Source organism: Rhinatrema bivittatum, chromosome 9, assembly GCF_901001135.1.
Source record: "Rhinatrema bivittatum chromosome 9, aRhiBiv1.1, whole genome shotgun sequence".
In the NCBI taxonomy this organism is placed as follows: domain Eukaryota; kingdom Metazoa; phylum Chordata; class Amphibia; order Gymnophiona; family Rhinatrematidae; genus Rhinatrema; species Rhinatrema bivittatum.
The window spans coordinates 48,925,371-48,939,209 of record NC_042623.1 but is presented as its reverse complement, the minus strand read 5'-3'; the positions used below and the strand labels follow the sequence as shown (position 1 = coordinate 48,939,209).

Genomic DNA, 13,839 nt, shown 5'->3' with positions numbered 1-13,839 from the left:
TTGATACCTCGGCTCTTTTGAGCAGGCAGAATACCGGAACTCCGACTCTCACGAATAAGATAAGTGCTAGATAAAACGTCCTTTAGCACTTTTCAATTTGAAATGAAATGAAAAACGAAAGAGAGTAAAAGAGTTTTCTGGACTTGAAGTGTTGTTAAAAAGCAAATACGTTATAAAAAAAATTTATAAAAAGAAAAAAATATATTCAAAAATTTTTTTTTCAAAAATCCAAAAGAAAATAATGAGAAATGAAAAGAAAAATATGAGGAATGAATTAAACTGCTAAAAAATGTGCGGCAGTATATCATGGTTCAAAACAAAATAGAGGTTACCCTATGATTGCAATTAAAATTGGGCAGCCAAATTGGCAGTAGTACATAAAAGTAAAAGATGCCGGTAGGCGGAAGTGTGCACTAGCCCTGGTATGAGGGTATCCCTCAATTTCAAAACCATGAATGTAATGTGACTTTTTATTTTCAATGTTATCATTTAGTCGCATTGTTGCCAGTTTTTTCTAATTCTAAATGTGAATTGGGCACCAGATCAACGTCGTCATTACTCAGCATTATCAGTTAAAGAGCCTGTTCAAAGAGGTCTATCGAACACGTTATTCTGCTGGAGTTAGCTGGGTAAATTGTCATGGATTATTCAGGGGGATAATCGAAACGTCCCACTGAATATACTCGCCGAAGGTTCTCTGGCTATGAATACAATTGGTTACATAATTTACCCTGACTATGATCAGTTGTATAATCTGCCTTGAATATAACCTATTAGGTTTAAATTTACCAATTAAGTGGCTGCAAAATAAAAATTAAAAATGTTTGTGGGCCTTCAGACCCAATCCCTCCTTGCAAACCCACCAAATTAAAAAAAAAAAAAAAACCCAGAAGAAAAAGCAGCTGTGCACCCTTGGGGAAGAGACCCCCTTCCTTCCTCAATATTTTTGGAACAGTATTTAAGTCCTCCTCCTCCCCCCACCCATCCCCTCTATTCCCCCTCCCCCATCCCCTGGTTTTCCTGAAACTCCAGCCGGAAACATGATTACCCGCTCCTAGCCGCTTCCGTTATTTACAGCAACACTGGAAGTGTGCAAGAATAATGTTGCCGTCAGAGCAGATTCTGAAACCAATGCTATTATCATGGGCTTTTCAGACCCTCAGCTGGGATTTCAGGGGCTCTGAAGGCTGGGGATAGAGTTTGCAGGTAGGTGGCAGAAGGAGTCTCGGGGACCTTTCCTCGCAGGAAGGTGTGGCCGGCCTCGGGGTGCTACAGCTGCTGCTTTTTTTTGTTGTTGTTGTTTAACGTTGGGAGTTATATGGGGGGATCGGGTGCTAGTCCACCCTAATTTCAAAGTGTTTTGTGGGGGTGGGAGGCTGCAGGATCGGGCCTGAATTTAAAAAAAAAATTTTTATTATTATGCGGCCCCTTAACTGGCTATATGTTGAATATAAACAATTAAGTCTAAAGTTATCCAAGTGCACGTCACCCAATACCTGGGTAACGTGAGGCCTGCTTTTACCACGACTAGATTTTCTCAGCTAGGTTTAAGTCCCATCATTAGAATGCCTCCTTTATCTGAATAAGTTTTAGCCAGATAATTTTTAACTGGATGAGCATTATCTGGAATGTGGGGGAGAAATATTTAAATCACAGATTTGCCTAGCTAAGTCCCAAACTCAGCCAGACCAATGACTTCATCATCATCAACTCGCTCAGTCTAGTTCCTTTTATTTCAGAACTCTTATATTTTAAAAATAGAGTTTCAAAACACTGCCATTTTTTAATTTACATTTTTATTGAAAGAATAAGTAACAAGTTCATTTCAAGCAATCCATCTACCTGCTGCAGTTTGCATAAGTATAACCTAAGGCAGATGGAGAAAAATAGAATAACCATGAAAGCCCTAAATATTCTATCATGAGAAGCCTCAGCCCAACCCTGGGTGCTGACGAGAGAAAAAGAGAGAAAATAAGTAAGGCCTACATCAGCAGCCAACCCTGAAACTGAATTGAAGAAAAATAAATGGCTTGCTGACACCATCAAAGCACTACTATTGTCAATTGTCAAACCCCAGACTTCAGGTGCTTTCATGACTCTCTATCACATTTGTCCCTGCAGCGTTCGTGCCACTCATCCCTCTAGGTTAAGGGCTGCTAGTCTCCAACATCCATCCATAGTGTTGGGTAATAATCTTTACATGATGCCCAATTCATATTTAGAACAGGGGGTGCGTAATTTGTGGCTCTTTTTGAAAATGTTTGATCTCACATTTTGAATTTTTGTTTTTCATTGGGTGTGAGGAGTCTATTTTTGTTTTGTTTTCTCTAAAAAAAACAAAAGCACCCATTTAAAATTCAAAGATTAGTATCTCTAATTATTTTTCACAAACTCCATTTTCATTCTGTTTTATTCTTGGAATTTTAGGACTGACTGTTAAGACAGGTAACTGTTCTTTAAGGCCACTCTCGTTGTCCTGGTATCAGCTGCATGACAAAGAAAAAACATCAACACAACTTTCTTTTTCTTCATTATTTTTTATATGATCAGACATTTTAGAATTAAGAAAATTGTGACTGTTATTTTTATTTGTATCAAATAGGTTGACCTATAATCCAGTTGTGATGGTTCGTGTTATATGCGTGTTATATGTCATGCCCATGTAAGTTTAGTTGGCATATAAGGGTACTAATTAATGTTCCAATTCTCATATTACAGGGCTCCCAGAAAGGAAGGCTTAGTGAACACTTAGTTACGCAGTACCACTACACCCAGTGGCCTGACATGGGCGTTCCAGAATACACTCTTCCAGTGCTCACCTTTGTGCGAAAAGCATCTTCTGCTAAACGCAGCTCCATGGGTCCTGTTGTGGTACATTGCAGGTGAATTGTCTGATTATTCATTTAATAGAGTCTGCAGCATAAACTTTAGTTGGATGAAGTTTTGTTGTTTTTTTTTTTCCTTCGTTTTTTTTTTTTATTTCTTTGCAGTTCGTTTCATTTCTTTTTGAACGAAAAGGAAAAAAAATTTAAAAAATGTCAGGTCTGCAGCCAAATCTATTCCCCCGACCTCCCAGGCCAACTTCAGATCCTCCCCAGCCAACACCACTAGACTCTTTTATTCTCTGATTGAAAATTTCTTCATGGAGCAGGCTGACTCACAGTCGCCACTATGGCCAGTACCATTGACAGATTTTTGCCAAACAAAATGACACTGGCCTAGGCAGCACAATTTTGTATAGCAAAAATGTACAATTGTGCTGAACTGGCTATGTCAGCGCTATTTGCAATACCTGCAGCTGTGGGGCAGCAGTGCTCAGTAATCACTCTTGCCCCATGAAGAAATTTCTAACGAGGATAAGAGGGTCCCGGGGCAGAGAGGGGTGAGGTGGGGAAGTTCTGGAGAAAGCATGATAGTGAGGGGAGGGGGATGGGTTTGGCGGCAGGGATGGGCTTTTTTTTTTTTAAACAAAATGAATGATTTTTTTTTTAATTCTTTTTATTTCATTTTAAAAACAAAATTAAATGAGACAGGACATTTTGTTAAAATATCCTGTTTTGTTTCCAAAGAACAAATATCCCTAGCGGGAAGGGAATCTTTATATTAAGGGGATCATATATAGAGACATTTAGCAGGATATCTCAGGTTATCCGGCTAAATGCAGACACTTCAATATTTTGGGCATTTATCTGGCTAAACTTTAACTGAATATCTCATTATCCAGCTAAAATTTCTGAGAGGAGTTAATTCAGACGAAATCCAGCACTGGGCCATGACTTTTACAGTCCAGGGTATAGATATGTAAACATTAGGGAAAAAGTACAGGATTGCTTCTATGGCCAAGTCCAAAAGCAAAGCACGTTCAATCAGCAGTATTGTATAAATTATCAGGAAGGCTGCTCACCCTCTTAAAATGTTGCTAGCAGTAATTTTGTTATGGGTTTGACAGTTGCTTGGTTTTGATTTTTAATATTACTACTCTTAACATAAGGCTTAGGAATAATCTGCACAGAGTTGCATTTACTACCATAAGAAGTTTGGGTAGGCTAGATGGACTACTTAATCTTTTTCTTCTGTTGTTACAATGTTACTATGTAAATTTTCCATCCAACTCTGATATTGGCAGGGCTCTGCCCAGGAAAAGAGTAGCTTTGGTACATCCCATTTGTCTGGAATGGTCTGGCTTTATCAAGATGAAGGAGAAATTTATACATACCTGATAATTTCCTTTCCTTGAGTCCTGTCAGGCTAATCCAGAACCCTCCTTACTCTGCCAAACCACTGGGATTGCAGTGATATTTTAGAATAAGTTAAGATATAGGAGATTAAATATACTAATTTTAATGAACAGAGTTCAATGTTATTTATATCAGTTAGTTCAACCTTTTTACCACTGGTTTGTATCTTCTTTACCTTGTTTTTTGGATAAACCTCTGGTTTAAAAAATGATGAAAGAAGGAGATGGCTTGAATTATGTCTAAGCTTCATACAGGATACTGGTAGGATGAGGTCAGCACAGCAACCTATAAAGGGTGATATCAGCAAGTCTGGTTTTCTCTGTCTCCATCTGCTGGTTGATGAGCATAACTCATTCATCTGGTTGGATTCAAGGAAAAGAAATTTACCAAGTAGGTATAAATTTCTCCATAGATAAAACATTCAAAAATCATAAGTACATAAAATTTGCCATACTGAGTCAAACCAAAGGTCTATCAAGCCCAGTATTTGTTTCCAACAGTGGCCAATCCAGGTCACAAGTACCTGGCAGGATTCCAAGGGGTAGCTAGATTCCATGCTGCTTATCCCAGAGATAAGATGTGGATTTCACCGAGACCCGTTTTACTAACCACTGAGTGTTCTGATCACCCAGAACACTTAGGGGTAGATTTTCAAATAGCGCGAATTGGCCTACTTTTGCTGGCGCATCAGGCGCAAGCAAATGTAAACTGGATTTTAGTAGATACGCGCGGAGCCGCGCGTATCTGCTAAAAACCTGGATCGGCGCGCGCAAGGCTATTGATTTTGTATAGCCAGCGCGCGCCGAGCCGCGCAGCCTACCCCCATTCCCTCCGAGGCCGCTCCGAAATCGGAGCGGCCTCGGAGGGAACTTCCTTTTGCCCTCCCCTCACCTTCCCCTCCCTTCCCCTACCTAACCCACCCACCCGGCCCTGTTTAAACCCCCCCCTTACCTTTGTCGGGGGATTTACGCCTCCCAGAGGGAGGCGTAAATCCCCGCGCGCCAGCGGGCCTCTTGCGTGCCGGGACGCGACCTGGGGGCGGGTCCGGAGGGCGCGGCCACGCCCCCGGACCGTCCCGGGCCGTAGCCACGCCCCGTACCCGCCCCCAAAACGCTGCCGACACGCCCCGAAAACGCCGCTGCGCTCGGTCCCGCCCCCAACACGCCCCCGACATGCCCCCCTCCGAAAACCCCGGGACTTACGCGAGTCCCGGGGCTCTGCGCGCGCCGGGAGGCCTATGTAAAATAGGCTCACCGGCGCGCAGGGCCCTGCTCGCCTAAATCCGCCCGGATTTGGGCGGATTTAGGCGAGCAGGGCTCTGAAAATCCGCCCCTGAGTGTGGGTCAGAAAATTGACCTCTTCGCTTCCCTCACTGAGAAGTGGAATATAAATCGAATAAAATAAAACAAATAAAGCACAAAAATCAGCTCAATCTCCTGCAAATTCTAAGACAACCCTCCACACCTACCCTCTTGCCTTTCATCCTTTTCCAGTATCTGTGCGGTGGTGAAGTAGGAGATGGGTAAATGTTGAGGTGGTGTGTGGTGCACTTTCTCAGGGCTGGTTCAAGGGTATTAGGTGCCCAAGGCAAACCTTTCAGCTTTGTTCCCATGCTTTCAGCCTTTCACACACACATTTAAAATTATGCAGTAAAAATAGTAGAGTTTACATGAAAATTGACATTCAAAGAACATTCTTATGAAGTAAAAATATCACTTACAACATTTATATGCACTTGCCTGGTCCGGCTGGGTCTTCTTTCCATGATGTGGCCTTGCTCCCCTCTGGTGGCTGTGCTTCTGCAGTGCCCCATGGTGGTTCTTCTGCAGGTGGGGCCTGGTCTCCCTATTGCACACTGAGTAGCACTCTGCCTGATCATATCTTCCCTTCCTCTTCCTTCTCTCATTCACCCAAAGCTGCTTCCCCTTTCCTCTTACCTACATCCCCTTCTCTTTTCCTTCTATCCCCTCTCACGAAACCCCCTTCCCTTCCAGTTCTCCTCATCCACAACCCCTTCCCTTCCCCTCCCCTCTCCCTCAGCCCTCCACCACTCATTCTTCTTCCTGGCAAGCTGTTCTGCTGGTAGCATGGCCGGCAGAAGCACTAGGTGAGCTAGGCCTGGGCCTAAGCGCCAACCATTAGGGGTCGCGAGCAATGGTGGCAAAGAGGAGTGGGAATTCAAATCTCCACTCCTCTTTGCTGCCACTACTTGCAAAAGGTAGGAGTAGAGGCTGCAATGGGGGGGGGGGGGGTGGCACAAGGCAGAAGGTGCCTAGGGTACCAAATCCCCTTGCACCGGCCCTGTGACTGGCAGAGGATAGGAACTGCTTTAGTGCGCTATTTTTCTTTTTCCCAATGGGGCCTGGGAATCCCCACTGGTATGATATTAAATGGCAGTGCGGCACCCTTGTGGAACTCTGCCTGCCTGGCTCATATGAGTCATCAGGCCCGTATCTGTCCAGCAAAGAAGAGGTGGCATCATTAGCTAGCGTATCACCATCTAGCACCACACCCTGGCTACATTCGCACCACCACCCACCCCAAGGTTGTGTTGGCATGATGAGCAGCAGAGGATGAAGGGATGGTATGATCGACCCGCGCAGGCCAAAAGGGTGCCTAGGTAGTTTTAGAGGTGGAGAGAGGATAGAAAAGGGTGAGGAGTGCTTGCTGGATTCTTTTGGAGCTATGGCAGGGGAAGACTGCTGGCTGGGGTTTGCGGGAGAGTGCTGGCTAGGGGAAGGTGGCAAGTCTGGGAAGGGGGAGAATATTAAATCGGAGGAACAGAAAAAGGAGAAAGGTAAAAAAATATATTTTTTTTAAATGGTCTGACCACCCCCAAGATTCGGCCTGATGGGCCAAGCAGAGCGGGTCGTACTTGAAATCGGGAATCCAAGGTCCATATGATAAAACCGCCCTTGTCAGTAAGTGAAGAAGTAAATAAATGAATATTACATGTTGGGCCCTTAATATTAATTTATTTACTCCTTCACTTGTTGCCAATTGGTCCATTCACTGTTATATGTCAGTGAAAGGACCAATCACCTTTCAGAAAGCTGTCCTGAAAGGGGATTGGTCCTTTTCACTGACAAATATCAATGAAAAGGACCAATCGGAAACAGCCCAGCTGGAGGAGGGTCTCTGGCAGGGGTTCCTGGCCAGGAGGGAGGAGATTTCCAGTCTGGCAAGGGCGATTTTATCAATCGGACCTTGGATTCCCAATTTCAGGTACAGGACCTCCTGGGTCCGGGCCAGACCTTGGGGTAGGGAGCTTGAGTCAGGTCAGCAGCTGGGCACCCAGCCATGTCTCCTGTGCGCCCGATGCCAAGGACGCACTAGGCACGCACAATTTTCCTGAGCACATCCTTTTTAGCATGGTAGGTCATTTAAATGTTAGATCAAGCGCCCAGGAGAGGTGGTTGAGCACGCAGTAGGAAAGCGAGTACTCAGCTCTGAGCGGCCTGAATGTATGTACCCTACTAATCTAATCTTGCAGGGATAGTGAGAGAAGGGAATGCTGCTGGGCGGGGGAGAGAAAAGGATGAAAGAGAGAGAAGGGTTTTCTGGTTATCAGATGGTTAGGACAATTCCTTGCTCTTCAGTTGAAAGAGAGCCCTGAATCATTTTGGGCCAGCTCTGGTAAAAATGAAACAGTTTTAAACACAGTAAACATTCTGGTTTCCAGCATCAGTTTTAAGAGCAAAAATCTACAAAACCAGTGTGGAACCAGGCTGCTGACACTAACCTTTAGAAAGAGCAGCTTTTAAACTAGATGATGGGGGAAAGCAGACAGTCGCTTAAGTGCCTGGTTCAGAATGATGCATCTTTGAAGGATACTAATAAAATAGGAACGTTAGGGAATCCTGATAGAGAGGTTGCAATAAATGCTAAAGTAGCCCAGGTGCCTTTAAGTAAAGAACAGAGAAAAAATATTCCAAAATTATCCCTGTCAGTTGATAAAGCAGGTTATTAATTCAAACAAAAAACATACTTTGAAATGTCTGTATACAAATAGAAGTCTAAAAAATAAACTGGGAGCGTTAGAATGCATAGCACTGAATGAAGAAGTAGATTATAATTTGATCCATTCTATCATTGCAATATAATTTGTACCCTGGTACCACAATGTCCCATTGGTTATCCTCCTTCCATCCCAATGGGACATTGTGGTACCAGGGTACAAATTATATTGCAATGATAGAATGGATCAAATTGGTGGAGGGCTGGCACTATATGCTAAAGAGAGCATTGAGTCAAGCAGGATAAAAAGTTCTGCAGGAAACAAAATGCAATGTTGCATATTTATAGTTAGAAATTACAGGTGAAAAGGAAAATAAAATAGCAGTGGAGATGTATTATCGTCCACCTGGACAGAATGAACAGATGACAAAATGCTCAAAAGAAATTAGGGAAGCTAACAAAATCAGCAGCACAGTAATAAGGGGTGATTTCTATTACTCTAGTATTGACTGGGTAAATGTCATATAAGGACATGCTTAGTAGGTAAAGTTTCTAGATGAAATAAATGACTGCTTCGTGGAGCAGCTGCTGCAGGAACTGCAAGAGGGGAAGCTATTTTACACCTAATCCTTAGTGGAACACATGAAGTGTTGGAGCCACTTGATAATAGTGATCACAACTTTTATGAAATTTAGCTTGATAACTGGAGGAAGGACATTAAGAAAGTCTTCTACAATAGCATTTAACTTTTGAAATAGAAACTAGGAGAAAACTGGCTAGGAAAAAAATGAAAGGAACAACTGCAAAAGTTAAGAGTTTATACCAGGCATGAACAATGCTTAAAAGTACCGCCTCGGAATTCCAAACCTGGTGTATCCCATGCGTTAAAAAGATGGATGCAGGGACGGATCTACCATGAGGCAGGGTGAGGTGGTCACCTCAGATGGCAAAATTTTGGAGTGGCAAATCCCTCTCCCCAAACAGCCCTGTGGTGACTGCCTCATTTCCCATACTAAAAGCAACTAAAAGTCCCACACAGCAATCAACTTGGTAGGGGTGTGGTGCTTTATGTCCAGGAAGGCATAGAGTCCAACAGGACAAAGTTCATACAAGAGACTAAATGCACAGTAGAATCTATATGGCTAGAAATCCTGTGTGTGTTGGGTAAGCGTGTAGTGATAGGAGTAAACTACTATCTACTTGGCCAAAATGATGAGACAGACAATTAAATGCTAAGAGAAATCAGGGAAGCTAACCACTTTGGCAATGCAGTAATAATGGGAAATTTCAATTACTCCAATATTGACTGAGTAAATGTAACATCAGGTATTACTAGAGGCGTAAAGTACCTGGATGGAATAAATGATTGGTTCAGGAACAGATGAGAGAGGGAGCTATTTTAGATGAAATTCTTAGAGGAATGCAGGATTTGGAGAGAGAGGTAACTGTGGTGGGGCCACTTGGCAATAGTGATCATAACATGATTACATTTCAACTAATGACTGGAAGGGGGACAATAAGTAAATCTACAGCTCTAACACTAAATTTTCAAAAGGGAAACTTTGATAAAATGAGGAAAAATAGAAAAAAACTGAAAGGTGCAGCTGCAAAGGTTAAAAGTATACAACAGGCATTGACATTGTTTAAAAATACCATCCTAGAAGCACAGTCCAGATGTATTCCACGCATTAAGAAAGGTGGAAGGAAGGCCAAACAATTACTGGCATGGTTAAAAGGGAAGAAGGATCCATCTGAAGAAAATAGGAAAAAACATAAGCATTGTCAAGTTAAGTGTAAAACATTGATAAGGCAGGCTAAGAGAGAATTTGAAATGAAGTTGGCCTTAGAGGCAAAAACTCATAATAAAAACTTTTTAAAATATATATGAAGCAGGAGACCTGCGAGGGAGTCAGTTGGACCATTAGATGACCGAGGGGTTAAAGGGTTCTTAGGGAAGATAAGGCCATTGCAGAAAGACTAAATGAATTCTTTGCTTCTGTATTTACTAATGAGAATGTTGGGGGAGATATCGGTTCTGGAGATACTTTTCAAGGGTGATAAGTCAGATGAACTGAACCAAATCACGATGAACCTAGAAGATGTAGTAGGCCAGATTGACAAACTAAAGAGTAGCAAATCACCTGGACCGGATAGAATACACCCCAGGGTTCTGAAGGAACTCAAAAGTGAAATTTCGGATCTATTAGTTTAAATTTGTAACATCATTAAAATCATCCATTGTACCTGAAGATTGGAGGGTGGCCATGTAACCCCAATATTGAGAAAGGGCTCAGGGGTGAAACGGTAAAGTATAGACCAGTGAACCTGACTGCAATACCGGGAAAAATAGTGGAAACTATTCTTAAGCTCAAAATCACAGAGCATATAGAAAGACATGGTTTAATGGAACACAGCATGAATTTACCCAAGGGAAGTCTTGCCTCACAAATCTGCTTCATTTTTGTGAAGGGTTTAATAAACATGTGGATAAAGGTGAACCGGTAAATGTAATGTATTTGGATTTTCAGAAGGCATTTGACAAAGTCCCTCATGAGAGGCTTCTAAGAAAACTAAAAAAGTAATGGGATAGGAGATGATATCCCATGGATTACAAACTGGCTAAAAGACAGGAAACAGAGAGTAGGATTAAATGGTCTTATTTCTCAGTGGAAAAAGGTAAACAGTGGAGAGCCTCAGGGATCTATACTTGGACTGGTACTTTTCAATATATTTATAAATGATCTGGAAAGGATTACGTTGAGTGAGGTATTCAAATTTACTGATGATATAAAATTATTCAGAGTAGTTTAATCACAAGTGGATCGTGATACATTGTAGGAGGACCTTGTGAGACTGGAAGATTGGGTATTCAAATGGCAGATGAAATTTAATGTGGACAAGTGCAAGGTGATGCATATAGGGAAAAATAACCCGTTCTATAGTTGCACAATGGTTCCATATTAAAGTTACCATCCAGGAAAAAGATCTAGGCGTTATGGTGGATAATATATTGAAAGTGTGCTGTAGCAGTCAAAAAAGCAAATAGAATGTTAGGAATTATTAGGAAGGGAATGGTGAATAATAGAGGCAGATTTTCAAAGGCTACGCGCGTAACCCGAGAAAATTTTTCCCTGCACGTGCCGAGCCTATTTTGCATAGGCTCGGCGGTACACGCAAGCCCCGAGATGCGCGTATGTCCCGGGGCTTGCAAAAAAAGGGGGGGGGTCCGGGGCATGGCCGGGGGCATGGGGGCAGTTTGGGGGCGGTCCTCAGGCAGGCGTAACTTTTGGAGGAAAGGTGGGGGGTTTAGTTAGGGATGGGGTGGGTTAGATAGGGGAAGGGAGGGGAAAGGGGGGGGGGGCCGAAAAAAAAGTTCCCTCCAAGGCCGCTCCGATTTCGGAGCGGCCTTGGAGGGAACGGGGAAAGCCATCGGGGCTACCCTTGGGCTCGGCATGCACAAGGTGTGGGGTTTTTTCTGTGTGCCGTTTTTCCCACCCTCCCCCAAAACGATAAGAGAACCCTATGAACAATTTTGTGGGGTTTTCCTATCGCTTTCGGGGAGCCCCCGATTTCTGACGACTTTGAAAATACTAAGCTAAGGGATCTGTCTTAAAGGGTCGGGGTGGGTTTTTTGTTTATCAGTTCGGGCGCAGCCGAGAAAAAAAAAACAAAAAACGATCGGACCACACGAAAAAAATTTCACGATGTGAATCGGAACCAATTCCGGTTCCGATTCACATCTCTAGTACTCAATGTTATTTTAATGCAAAATTGCTATTATAGATGCATAATTTGTAATTGTGTGTTTGTAGAGGGCCAGAGTGGGAGAGGGGGATGCTAGGGCATCTAATACTCTTTCATTGGCCATGAGTTCCAGAGGAGAGGAGGTGGACCTGGGTAAGGAGGAATGTCAGATTTTAAAGTTTAGTTTATTTATTTATCTATTTATTTATTTATTTATTTATTTAGAGACTTTTTTTTATACCGAAGTATAGTATAATGCCTTCAGTCCGGTTTACATTTTAAACAACTTAATACATGTAACACTTACGAATGCTAAATTTACAAGTATACAATAAAACTAGAAAACTAAAACTAGTTACATTTTGGTCTCTGTTAATAGATTATGGATAGGTATATAAGAATATAATATAAGTCGGTTACTGGAGGGAGCTGAATGAATCATAGGGGGGGGGGGGGGGCAGCACACTACTTGTTCGCACAGGGCAGCAAAAAAACTAGCACCGGCCCTGCACCGTGCAGGAAGCATGAATCTGGAAATTCACCCCAAAGGTATATCAAAAAGGACAGAGGATGGATAGAGAAAAGATAGACAGGATAGAGGCATTCCAGAGAAGTCTGTAACAGAAGACTTAAGAGGAGAGACTGAAGGATCTGAATATGTGTACCCTGGAAGAGAGGAGATGTAGGAGAGATGTGATACAGACCTTTAGATGCCTGACAGGTATTAATGATGCACAAACTTCAAACTTTTTCTATTGGAAAGGAATCAGTAGAACTAGGAGTTAGGAAATGAAACTGCAAGGGTGTTATCGATTAGCTCCTCCCAAGGGGAGGAGCTAGCAATCTGTTATCGATTAACTCATCCCAAGGGGAGGAGTAGCAATCTGTTATGGATCTGCTTCCCCAGAGGGGAGGAGTTAGCAGACTGTTAGGAATCAGCTCCTCCAGAGGAGAGGAGTTAGCAACCTGATGTAGATCTGTTCCTCCAGAGAGGAGGAGTAGCAATCTGTTATGGAATTTGCCCCCCTGAGGAGAGTAGCCAGCAGTCCGTTGTACTCCGTAGATGGAGTTAGTGATCTGTTGTGGGTTGGCTCCCCACAGAGTGGCAGTCTGTAATGATACCACTCTAGTAGTGTTAGGAATGAACACTTTAATGTAAATTAGTGAATCCTTGGGCCGTTGGCAGATGACAGCGCCCCCAGGAGGATATCCTGAGAGGGACCACCGGCTAGGCTGGAGTATGGAGACAAACACAGATAGTTCTTTATTAGACAGGAAGTAGAACCACCAGAGGTAGCAGTAGTGAGCTGATGTGCACGGCAGGGCTGAAGTCCCTCAGATACTGGAATTGCGATCTCTGGGTTGCTGAGCTGTAGAGAGAGACTATAGGTAGTGAGTAGACAGGGTATGCTGGATACATAACCAGTAGTAGATGATATACCCACAATTGTAGAGATCTGTAATGGCTTCTGTGCGACAGAGAGTGTTCAGTATATTCAGAAACAGGAGCCATAGGCGAGTACTGGTTCCTATATGCAGTCTGGGATAAGAACTCACAATTCCGATTCACATCTTGAATTATTTTTCGTGCAGCCCGATCTGGTTTTTTTTTATCGGCTGCGCCCGAGCCGATAAACAAAAAACCCACCCCTACACAGCTCCCTTAACTTCCCCCACCCCAAAACATTTTAAATTACCTGGTTGTCCAGTGGAGGTCCCGGGAGCGATCTCCCACTCTCGGGCCGTCGGCTGCCACTAATAAAAATGGCACTAATGGCCCTTTGCCCTTACTATGTGACAGGGTATCCATGCCATTGGCTGGCCCCTGTCACATGGTAGGAGCACTGGATGTCCCGCGCCATTTTTAAAGATGGTGCCGGCCGTCCATTACTCCTACCAT

The 13,839-nt window shown here is 43.1% G+C and overlaps 1 protein-coding gene across 3 annotated transcripts in view; it reads left to right on the top strand.

Moving 5' to 3' along the window:
• Positions 1–13,839, top strand: part of PTPRZ1 (protein tyrosine phosphatase receptor type Z1) — a 352,752-nt gene that overhangs the window by 301,515 nt on the left and 37,398 nt on the right. For all 3 annotated transcript variants that reach the window (XM_029615443.1, XM_029615442.1, XM_029615444.1), the window contains one exon: positions 2,719–2,882. In XM_029615443.1, coding sequence (XP_029471303.1) covers positions 2,719–2,882 — 164 coding nt within the window. The remainder of the gene's footprint in view (positions 1–2,718; positions 2,883–13,839) is intronic.